The following is a 10,603-nucleotide window of genomic DNA, read 5'->3' as shown; positions in this document are numbered from 1 at the left end:
GGGGGCTTCACCTACCATGTCTGCCAGGTGGTTCATGCCCAGCTCGTAGGAGTGCAGCCCCAGGGAATGCTCCAGATTATGCAGCGTCACCAGGCGCAGGTTCCTCTCCCATGTCACGCGCCTCTTCCCTTCCTCTTTCTGAAATCAAACCCAGCCCCATAGCGCTGTGGTGGGCAAAACCAGGCAGGGGTCTACAGGCCTTCGGCAGCCGTTGCAACCCCCCGGTCTGCGCTGTCGTGCCGTGCAGGACTGCCGGGACCTCTCCTGGCCAAATCCCCCCGGGAACCAGCAGCGCTTCGAAGCGCCGTTGGCCGGAGCGCCGCTCCCCGCTGCAAAGTGCGGCCGCTCCTGGTGTGCGACGCCAGAGCAGCACCCGCCGCGTTGGGGCCCCAAGTCACCCCCTGAGCCAACCCTACCTGGTGGCGATACTCTTTGCCGTGGGTTTTCTTCCAGAGCTGCCAGTGCCAGTCCAGCGCGGGGTCAGGGTGCCCCAGCGCCGCAGCGAGCGCGGCCAGGAAGGCGCCGCAGGCCAGCAGCTTCATCCCGCTCGGCTCGGACCGGAGAGTTGGAGTGACACTGCGCACAGGCTGGGAGCAAAGGACTCAGCGCCGGAGCCGGGCCGTGCTTGACCCCTTGGTGACAAATCCGGTTTGGTAAGGTCGGGGATGTCATCACCGKGCTCCCTCGCATGCCCTTTGCGGGATTCCCGCACCAGGTGATGCCGACGGCGCCTGTCCTGCCCACCCGGACAAGCACCCCGCAGCCGCACTGCCCACCCCGCTGTCCTGCCACATATGCTCAGCGCCTGCAAGGCGGGAGAAGGGCAGGGAAATCCCATCCAGGACCCAGAAACCTCCCTTGGGGAATAGCCTGCCGGGCCCGAACCCTGCCTGTTCGGACGCAAACACGCAGGGACACATCCAGACATGTGCGTCGTCTCGCAGTTCCACCCTGCCTGGGAAACCCTCCTGGGGGGGAGGCTTATGCATCCCCTGGCCAGGCGGCTGTTTTGACATACCTACATTTTCCACCACCGTAAAAAGCAAAAAATCCTATTTTCATCCGGCCGTTCCCTACCAGCTCCTGGGGAGGGGGCTCCCACCTAGAATTCAATTGGCCACGGAAGTCTTGGAGGAGATTAGAGATAAAATGGAGTCAAACTCCACTACGCAAACATCATTTCTTTGATTTTTTACTTCCTCAAAGCTTGCTTGTCCCGGAGTAGGTTTAAAATACGATAGCACCCAACGTACCTGAACAGCCTGCGGCCAGTGCGGGGCTCTGGGCGCAGCTCTTCAGCTCCCTGGCGGTGGCGGGGTGCCAGGGCCAAATCCTGTGTGCACCCAGTGCCTGCCTGCTGCTGGGGTCTCCGAGAGCTCTGGCACCGGGCGCGCTGCAGCTACGACTTGTCCGACAAATCACATGAGTCAGGAAATGAGGAAATGCTCTGATTTCGTTTTCACTTAGCTGGGACGCGACCTGTCACACCACTCGCGGGTTTATTTGAAGTGGCCGGTCCAGCATCTGAGAAAGTGAAGCGCTTTGCTGTTCCTGGCACCCCCAAAATTAACGTAGAGGTGTGGCAAAGCTCCCAAAGTGCTTTACTGGCTTGTAGGGCCRGCGGGCAGGAGCGGGGCTCGCAGTTGTGTTGTGGGTGACTAACACGGTTTTGCATTTCTGGGGCTCAGCGCGGAGCTGAGAGACGGGACGAGGATGAGCATGGACCCCCCCCCCCCGCAGCTGGTTTGAGCCAGGCAGCGCCCTCGGACCAGAACCGAACTCCCATCTCACCGCCGTCGCGCATCAACCAGACCAAAGCCAGCYCTCAGAAAATCGGATTTATTCGCTTTTCCGTGGGGAAGCGCAGAGGGGAACACACGGTTTGAATATAACGATTGCACGGAGCCGAGCCTGCTGTATCGGCGGCCAGCCTCGGCGCTGCACGGGCAGCGGGAGATGCATTTAATGCACATTATATTGCAGACGTTGCAGTCGGTCTGAACATGCCGTCAGCAAAGTCTCCGGCAGCAGCTGGAAAAATCACATGCCAGCCTCCGCGCCGGGGCTTCCTCTGGGATCCCGYGAAGGCGAGCCAGGCAGCAAGGCGCGTTTCTCAGCATTGCGAAGCACCTCGGACATAAAATGGCTGCAAGAAACCATCTTCTAGGAGAGGAGGAGGAGGCAAAGCAGTGTCACAGGAGCTGCTAAGATGGAGCTGAGTCATTTTCTAAAAGGCAGCTGYGGCTGCCGGAGATTGCAAGAGTTAGCGATGACACCAGAGAGCCCGTCACCCAGATAACTGAAATAATTTCCGACAGATGACCCCCTTTTAGTAGATCTTCTTGGGGAGGGTGAATTAAGAGGTCATACTTGACAAGACATTCGAAGAGACCGACTGCGATCATTCAGAGTTTCTGCTGCACATCTGTAAAAATGCAACGGGATTCTTAAACAAGGCCGGAGTAGATCCAGATCAGCGGGGCGAGAGGTGGCATCCCAAGAGCTTATCTCGAGGCAGAGAGCCCCCCCTTAGATCTGAGGGTAAGAGGCGTAGCTGGCGATCCCACACTGGTTTCCGCGGTTCCTCGACATTCGGATGTAGCCCTGCTCGCCAAAATGTACTCCCCAGCTTTGGGAAGAAGGAAAAAGCAGCATTAGACAAGAGGAAGACGGCCCCTTCCTTCCATACCATCCCCCCATTTTTTAAACCAGGCCCCATCTCATCTCCGTGCTACAGACCCGCTCGCTCTTCCTCCCCTGCAGCCACAGGGATAGCCAAATTCACATCTTTTGCCCCGAAAGGCCAAACCTCCTGAGTGCCTCCCTGCCCCTGCCAGATTTTGCTGCCATTAACTCTTCCTGGGGGGCGGAAGGAAAGAAATCATTTCTATGCGTTGGAGTGAGTTGAAGCCACGAGGGAAATCCCAGGCAAAGGTGTGCAAATTGTTTTTGTATATTAAAAACATGTTTCGCTTTGAAAAAAATCCGACCAAGGCTGGAGATGAGAGAGACAGGAGAAAACTGGTGCTTTTTTAAGCTAACTCCGACATGAAGATAAGGAAGCTTCGTTTATAGAGCTGCCCGTATATATATATATTTTTAGAGAGATAATGCCTTTCGGTTGCTAAATGGAGCCTTGCTGACATCACAGCATTTTCCAGAGATGCGCAGGTTTGAGTGGGGCTGTTCCCTTTCGACGCTTTGCCCCTTCTGGTTTGGAACTTTAAACGGTGCAGAAACGCTCGCGCTCKCACACGCTGCAAGGCGAGCGGCGGCCTGGCTGCCACGCTCCTTGACGCTGCGCCTCCGGACTGTTTAAACGAGGGGATTCTCCGGAGGCAACGCCGGCGCCTCTCTGAAGCAAACCTGCTCGGTGTCTCTCCTCCACGGTAAGCTGAGAAACGCCAGCTCTTGGCTCCGGCTCAGCATCCAGGAGCGTTTGAAACGCTGGAATTTCCCGCGGCACAGAAGGGCCGGTTTGGAGCCAACTCCGATGAGCCGTGCAGAAGCGATTCGGGTGACTGTCATCGATTCAGGTTTGTATGGCTTAATCGAGGGCCCTTAAACGTACGTAAAGAAAGCTGACGCCCATTTAAAAGCCATTTTATGTTACCGGGACGGTACAAGGAGAGCTGCCCTAGGAATCAAGCCCTAAGACATGCGTCGCTGGCACGTTTGTGAAATCTTTGGGGCGCCCCTTTGGCTCAAAGCTGAGCCGAGGAGAAGCAGCCCAGCGGCTGCGTTCCCTGTACCTGTTTTTCACGAGCCAGTAGTCCTTCCCGTCCGACGTGCCGTAGCCGACGACGAGCACCGCGTGGTTCCCGATCTGAGAGCAACGGGGTTCGTCGTAGATACCTGGAAGGCGTTTGGAAACACCTTTAAGACAACCGGCCCCAAATCAGAGTGAAGTTCGCTCTCCGGTGGGTGTTAATCAATGCCACAGCCGCCTGTCGCCAAAAAAGAGGGCAACGCCAGCAAGACGCACGTCAAACCCGCAAAGCTTTAAATTGGAACGCGTCGGGCTGCGGGAAGCAGAGCGCGGCCCTCGGTCGCTATTCCCGGCGCTCCGCTGGGAGACGCACCCGCCTTGTACAGGAAGAACGTGGGCTGGCTGCTGTCGATGCCGACGGAGATGGGCCCCGCGTTGGCGACGGCATCCTTCAGCGCGCTTTCGTCGCCGTACGGGAGCTCGACGTAGCTGGAGCAGTTGGCTGCCCGYGCCGCTGGGTTGTAGTGGCACGTGCCGTCCTGGCAAAGGGGCAAGGGGAAAACCCGTCGGCTCCTGCTCCGTGTTACCTGCGCGGCGCAGAACTGACGCCCGCAGCTTTAAACGCGGATGCGCCTACGGTTTTGCCGAGGTGGATTTTCTTTGGAAGCCACAGGACTGTGATTCTTCCATTTTAATGGTTCGGCAGCCCGGGCTGAGCCGAGCGTCGCCCAGGTCTGATGCCCACCTGCGCCGTGTACGGGTAGGAATCGTCCGAGTCGATTCCTTGGTTGTCTATGATGTACTGGAAAGCCTTGGTTCTCCATCCGCCTCCGCAGCCTTCGTTCCCATAGCTCCGGGAGCAGTCGACGAGGTTTTGGGCGCTCAGGGACACCAGCTTGCCCGTCTTCAGCTTCACCTGGGCTTCCAGGGCTCCCACGGCGCTGAAGGCCCAGCACGCCCCGCAGGCGCCCTGCAAAAGCCCCCRAGACGCGCTCAGACGCTGCYCTGYGGCGCCCGGAGCTGGGCGGGCGCAGGGAGACGTCGCACCTGGTTCTTCACGGCCGTGACGCAGCCCTTCTCCCGCCAGTCCACGGTGTCCGGGACTTTGCTGCCGGGCATCGGCCGGAACGTAGAGGTCCGGTTTCGYTGTTGGGGAACTTTCAGCCCCGTTAGCAAAGCTGCCACTTCCTYGCTGGTCTGGTGGGAAGAAGCACACATGTGTTCGCCACGCGCCACCCAGGCTGCCATCGGACGCGGGGAGAAACTGCGCGACGGGAGAGCGGATCCGTCCGTGCCYGGAYGGCTGTGCCGTCCTCGCCAGATGCACGCAGCCAGGTTTGTCCTTGCAGCCTACGGGGACTAGCGCACGCGGGCAAGGCATCCGTGGCGYGACGCCTTTCATCCCCGGCCCTGCTCGACCGAAAGCCCGGCATCGCGGTGCGCCCGAGCCCCGCGGCCGGCGGGGGCTTCACCTACCATGTCTGCCAGGTGGTTCATGCCCAGCTCGTAGGAGTGCAGCCCCAGGGAATGCTCCAGATTATGCAGCGTCACCAGGCGCAGGTTCCTCTCCCATGTCACGCGCCGCTTTCCTTCCTCTTTCTGAAATCAAACCCAGCCCCGTAGCGCTGTGGTAGGCAAAATGGCCCGGCAGCCATTTCAACCCTTCATTTTACCCCCGCGCAAGGCTGCCAGGACCCTTCCCGGCCAAAATCCCCCTGGGAACCAGCAGTACTTCCAACCCGGGGGCTCCTCTCCCCGCTGCAAAGTKCGGCCGCTCCTGGTGTGCGACGCTGCCGCGTCTCGAGCAAGGAGGGAGCAGCCAGAGCAGCACCCGCCGCATTGGGGCCCCAAGTCACCCCCTGAGCCAACCCTACCTGGTGGCGATACTCTTTGCCGTGGGTTTTCTTCCAGAGCTGCCAGTGCCGGTCCAGCACGGGGTCGGGGTGCCCCAGCGCCGCAGCGAGCACGGCCAGGAAGGCGCCGCAGGCCAGCAGCTTCATCCCGCTCGGCTCGGACCGGAGAGCAATGCAGTGAGGCAGCGGCAGATCCCCAACCTGGCTACGGCAGGGGGTTATACTTCCCCCCGCTGCTGTTCCCAAACCCCCACGTTCCCTTTGCACCTTTTTCCTCGTCCGGGAGCTGTCTCTAGTTGCACAGGGAGGCTCTGCAGYCCCCAGTGCAGCCGCGGGGCAGGATGGGACCCTCCCTCTGCACGTGCAGCCCTGCATGCGCACACACATGCCCCCACGTGTGYGAAACCACCCCCAGGAAGTTCCCTGTCTGGAAACTCTGAGCATCCCCAGATATTTCCTCTTGCAAACAGCCGGTTTCCACCTCCGTCAGTTCAGCGGCTCTCGAGGAAAAGGAGCCGCCGGGGGAGAAGCGCCGAGGATGAACTCCATCCCCGCCAGGTGAGCGCAAACCCTTTCTGCATCTTCGTCCTCTGCCCTGGCGAGCACCTCCCGGCAGGGGCCAAACCACCCGAGGGGAACGTCTGACGTACCTGCCTGGCCGTGGGGCGCCTTCCCGCGAAGCCCGGCTCGGCCTGGGGAYGAGGGACCGGGACGAGCTAGGGGGACGCGAGAAGGTCCCTCCGCTCCCCGCCGCGGGCTGCAGCCTGGCGTCTGGCTCGGGGAGCCGGTGAATGAGGAAATGCTCTGATTTCACTTTCTTTTCTCCCCGCTCTTGTTTTGAACAACCTTGACGTCCCAGCAGGCCCCGACGGCAGAGCCGGCGTCCCTCGTCCCCTGCGTCACGTGCCGGGAACCAGCCCAGACCGTTCGGGCACCTGCGTCTTGGCGYGCGGGCGAGCGCGAGCGGGAAAATAACTTACCGGTGAGTTTGTAAAGCAAATATCACCTTCCCTCCCTGTTAGCGCCTGCCCCGAGCTCGGCTGCACTCGGTTCCGATTTGTTGCATTAAAAGGACCACTCGGATTTGGGATTTAGGGGTTTCGGTTTCAAAACGCCCCTCTCGAGGCACAGGGATTTGCAGAGCCGATGCTGAACGACTCCAGCACCGTCCCCTTTGGCTCCGGCAGCACCTTCTTCTCCTGCTCCACCCCAGGCTCCTGCCTTCTTGGGAAAGGGAAGGATTTTTCCAGCACGACAGCCCCTTCCCACCACCCGGCCGGGGCAGCGCAGAGCAAAGCAGCCCGAGCTTTTATTCCCAACAGTGTTTATTTTAAAAATAAAATCGTATCATTCTCAGCAGCCCACCGGGACTCCGAGCGGGGTGGGGGGAGACAGACGGGACCCGCGGCGAGGCCGGATCCGCACCCTGCGCGGGCGGAAGGCGGCAGAGCCGGTGCGGCGCTGCCCACCTACGCTCTTCCCGGAGGCAGAGGCCGGCGCGGGGCCCGTTTGCACGAGCATCTCCGGCCGGATCAGACTCTCCGGAGCCGACCAGGCCTGGCCCTGAGAGCATCCAGGGCCGTGGGAAGGAGGAACCCAGCGCGTGCGGCAGAGGGGAAGGGGGACGGCRCCAAGCCCCGGGAAAACAGAGCGAGGTGGGGGCTAATCACGCCATCCATCTGCACCGGAGAAGCAGGAGGCAGCCGGCAGCGGAGGCGGCGCRGCGCGGGAGCGGGCCGGGAGCGCTCACATCTTGGGGAAGCTGGCGAGGTTGGCGAYGCCGCAGGCGTTGTTCATGTTGCGCGCCAGCAGCACGTAGCCCTTGTTGCCCCACTCTTCRCCCCAGCTGCGGCGAGAAAGGGCAGGTCCTGAGCCGCCGCCTTYGCCGCCGGCAAAGCCTGGCCCCGGCCGATGCCCRTCCCATCCCGTCCCGTCCCCATCCCGTCCCCCGCTACCTGTTCTTGATGATCCAGTGCTTGGTGCCCTTCTGCGCGCCGTAGCCCACCGCCAGCACCGCGTGGTTGATGTTCTGGGCGTTGCAGCTCTCATCGTAGTAGACACCTGAGCGAGAGGGCGGCTGGTCACAGGGATGACGGGGCGCCCTGCCGTGCCTCGGTTTCCCCGGGCCGCCGCCGGAGACGCGAACTCACCCCGGCTGTAGAACTGGAAGGAGGGCAGGCTGGCGTCGATGCCCACGGAGACGGGGCCGATCCTGGCCACGGCCCTCTTCAAAGCCTTCTCGTTCCCTTCGGGGATCTCCCGGTAGCCTCGGCACTTGGCCGCCTTCCCGGTGGGGCTGTACATGCAGCTCTCGTCCTGCGAGGGACGGGGACCGGGTGAAGGCGACGCGGGGGATGGCGAGGGCACCGCTGGGGCGTCCCCGGGCCACCCTCCCGTGTCCCCCCCCGACCTGGCCGATGTAGGGGTAGGCGTCCTCGGAATCGATGCCACGGTTCTGCTGGACGTACTCGAAGGCGTTGGTCATGTAGCCGCCGCCGCAGCCGTCGTTGTTGGTCACGCAGTCCACCAGGTTTTGGGGGCTCAGCGAGAGCAGCTTGCCCGTCTTCCTCTTCAGCTGCCCCTCCAGGGCGCCCACCGAGCTGAAGGCCCAGCACGACCCGCACTGGCCCTGCCGGGGACGAGCCGAGGTGACGCCGGGGTGACACCAGGCACTGGGCGCCCCGGGGCCGCCCCGCTTACCTGGTTCTTCACGGGCGTCACGTAACCCTTCTTCCTCCAGTCCACGGCGGCCGGCGGCCGCTCGGCCTCGTCGGCGACGTAGAGGGTCTCGTTGCGGCGCGGGTGGCCCCGGGGCGCCTTGAGACCTGTCATGGTCCTCACCACCTCCTCGCTGGTCTGGGGAAGGAGCCGAGGCGGTTGAGCACGGCCGAGGGCGGGCAGCCCCGGCGGGCTTTCGCTCCCCGTCCCTCCCGGCGCGGTGTCCCCCCGCCCTGTCCCCGGGCCACTCACCATGTCGCCCAGGTGGTTCATGGCCAGCTCGAAGGTGTGGGCGCCCAGCGAGTGCTCCAGGTTGTGCGTGTTGATGTACCGGAGGTTCTTCTCCCAGATCAGCCGCCGYGACAGCTCGTCCGCCTGCGCCGGAGGGCGAGACGGCGCTGGGGGCCGGCGCGGGATGCCGGGGCCCTGCCCGCACCCCCCACCGCCGCTCCAACTCATCACACCCCAGGTATGGGGGGCGAATAGATCAGCCCCACRGGGACACCTCCAGTCCCACCAAACCCTGGGAGCCCCCACATTTCCAGGGGGCTCCCCAGTCCCCAAATAGCCCGGAACCCCCCCCAGGGGACCCCGAAGGGGCCACGGCGGAGGGGCGCCCGGCCCYGCCGTACCTCGCCGTTGTACTGCTTCCGGTAGCTTTTCTTCCACAGCTCCCACTGGGCGTCCAGCGCCCGCTCGGGGCGCAGCTGGGCCACCGCCGCGGGGACCAGCAGGGCCAGCAGACTGGGCCACCACAGCCTGGGGGACGGTGAAATGCTGGGGGAACGGCCGCGGCGGCCGCCCGAGCCCGGGAGGGCTGGAAGGGGGCCGGGACCCTGTGCCCACCCCGGGTTTGCGCCGTGGGTGGCCAGGGCTCCGTGCCCACCCCGTTTTGGGGCTGTTCACCCCGCTGTTGCGCTGCAGGGGACCCGGAGCCCATGTCCACCCCGACGCTGGGCCGTGGGTGACCTGGACCCTGCGCCCACCCCGGTTTTGGGCCACGGGAGCCAGTACCCACCCCGATGCCAGGCAGTGGTGGCCGCGACCCCGTGCCCACCACATTTTTGGGCAACAGGGGACTGAAATCCCAAGCCCACCCCAYTGATGGGGCTCAGGACCCTATGCCCACCCCGTTATCGGGCTATGGGGGATTGGGACCCCGTGCCCACCATATTTTAGGGCCACGGAGGGGCTGGGACTCCGTGTCCATCCCTGTTTTTGGGCCGGACCCCGCTGTGGGGCGGTGCTGGCCGGCCGCAGGCATCACATGAGCTGGGGCAGCTGGTTCCCATTACGGCGCCGCCGGTGCGTTTCCAGCAGCACCCGGCGCCCGCGGCTCCGCCGGGACCCCCCAGCTGCGGGGACACCGAGGTTGGGGGCGCAGGGAGCGGGAGATGAGCCGAATCCCGGAGTCCTGCCTCCCACACTGCCAGCTTTCCCTCCCAGTCCCCAGGGGCAGAGCAGGGGAGGGGACGGTGGCCTGGCACTGCGCTGCCCTCACAGCCCCCCTGTGCCTCAGTTTCCCCCTTCCAGCCCCAAACTCCATGGAGGTCTGATACCGCCCGACTAAGCCCTTTTGCCCCACCACGTTCCCACCGGGCTCCTTCTCCCCTGGGACGAAAGCCACCCGAACGCCCCGGCGATGCCCTTGCGGGCCCCTCTCCCTCCCTGGCCTGCTTACCCGGGCATCGTGCTGTCGGCGGGAGCGCGGCGCAGGCTGGGCCGGGGATGAGGGTGCTGCGGCCGCGGCTCTTTTATGCTGCTGGATTGAGGAAGTCGGAGGCAGCTGGAAAATTTGGGCAGTCGCCTGGGTTCTCTCAGGGCTGGGGGAGGGAACCGCGGCCTTGGCTCCCTCCCGGCTTCACATGATGCTCCGGGACAGAGCTGAGTCAGCTGGGGGCCTCGGGGGCAGCCGCCCGGGTCCTGCCCCGGGGACGTCCTCCTGCCCCGAGGATGTCCTCTTGCCCTGGGGTCCTGCTTCAGGGACGTCCTCCTGCCCTGGGGATGTCCTCGTGCCCTGGGGTCCTGCAGAGGGTCCTGCTCTGGGGACGTTTTCCTGCCCCTGAGTCCTGCCCTGGGGCCATCCTCTTGCCGCAGTGTCCTGATCCAGGGATGTCCTCATGCCCCAAGGTCCTGCCCCAGTGACATCTTCTGCTCCAGGAGTGCTCTCCTGCCCCAGGCTCCTGCCCCAGTGCCACCTCCTGCCCTGCAGACATCCTTCTGCCCTGGGGACATCCTCTTGCTCCAGGGTCTTGCTCTAGGGACATCCTCCTGCCCCAGGGTCCTGCCTCAGTGCCATCTTCTGCCCTGGGGACACTCTCCT

The 10,603-nt window shown here is 63.5% G+C and overlaps 3 protein-coding genes across 4 annotated transcripts in view; all 3 read right to left on the bottom strand.

Annotated features, from left to right (window-relative positions):
- The window catches only part of LOC112972517 (cathepsin S-like), a 5,319-nt gene extending 3,674 nt beyond the window's left edge, over window positions 1-1,645 (bottom strand). Inside the window, exons 1-3 of the mRNA XM_026079129.1 lie at window positions 1,254-1,645; window positions 417-632; window positions 16-138 (exon numbers count right to left, since the gene is read on the bottom strand). Of these exons, the coding sequence (XP_025934914.1) occupies window positions 16-138; window positions 417-542 (249 nt within the window). The 5' untranslated portion in view covers window positions 543-632; window positions 1,254-1,645. The remainder of the gene's footprint in view (window positions 1-15; window positions 139-416; window positions 633-1,253) is intronic.
- A 179-nt stretch (window positions 1,646-1,824) lies between these two features.
- LOC112972481 (cathepsin S-like) lies at window positions 1,825-6,025 on the bottom strand. Its single transcript, XM_026079071.1, has 7 exons — window positions 5,584-6,025; window positions 5,186-5,308; window positions 4,757-4,906; window positions 4,455-4,679; window positions 4,083-4,248; window positions 3,753-3,855; window positions 1,825-2,629 (listed from the first exon to the last, which is right to left on the bottom strand). Exons 1-7 carry the CDS (start codon window positions 6,004-6,006, stop codon window positions 2,530-2,532), a joined length of 1,290 nt encoding a protein of 429 aa, XP_025934856.1. The 5' UTR covers window positions 6,007-6,025; the 3' UTR covers window positions 1,825-2,529.
- A 1,268-nt stretch (window positions 6,026-7,293) lies between these two features.
- On the bottom strand, window positions 7,294-10,024 carry CTSK (cathepsin K). 2 transcript variants are annotated; one of them, XM_026079069.1, is made up of 8 exons: window positions 9,962-10,024; window positions 8,913-9,039; window positions 8,533-8,655; window positions 8,263-8,418; window positions 7,973-8,191; window positions 7,713-7,878; window positions 7,518-7,623; window positions 7,294-7,408 (listed from the first exon to the last, which is right to left on the bottom strand). In XM_026079069.1, exons 1-8 carry the CDS (start codon window positions 9,967-9,969, stop codon window positions 7,309-7,311), a joined length of 1,005 nt encoding a protein of 334 aa, XP_025934854.1. In that variant the 5' UTR covers window positions 9,970-10,024; the 3' UTR covers window positions 7,294-7,308. The 2 variants fall into 2 exon arrangements, with proteins under 2 accessions (XP_025934854.1, XP_025934855.1); XM_026079070.1 differs by lacking the exon at window positions 7,294-7,408 and having other exon boundaries at window positions 7,524-7,639.
- Window positions 10,025-10,603: the final 579 nt, after the last annotated feature.

This window comes from Apteryx rowi, unplaced genomic scaffold (genome assembly GCF_003343035.1).
Source record: "Apteryx rowi isolate R43461 unplaced genomic scaffold, aptRow1 scaffold_492, whole genome shotgun sequence".
In the NCBI taxonomy this organism is placed as follows: Eukaryota; Metazoa; Chordata; class Aves; order Apterygiformes; family Apterygidae; genus Apteryx; species Apteryx rowi.
This window is presented reverse-complemented; position numbering and strand designations above follow the sequence as displayed.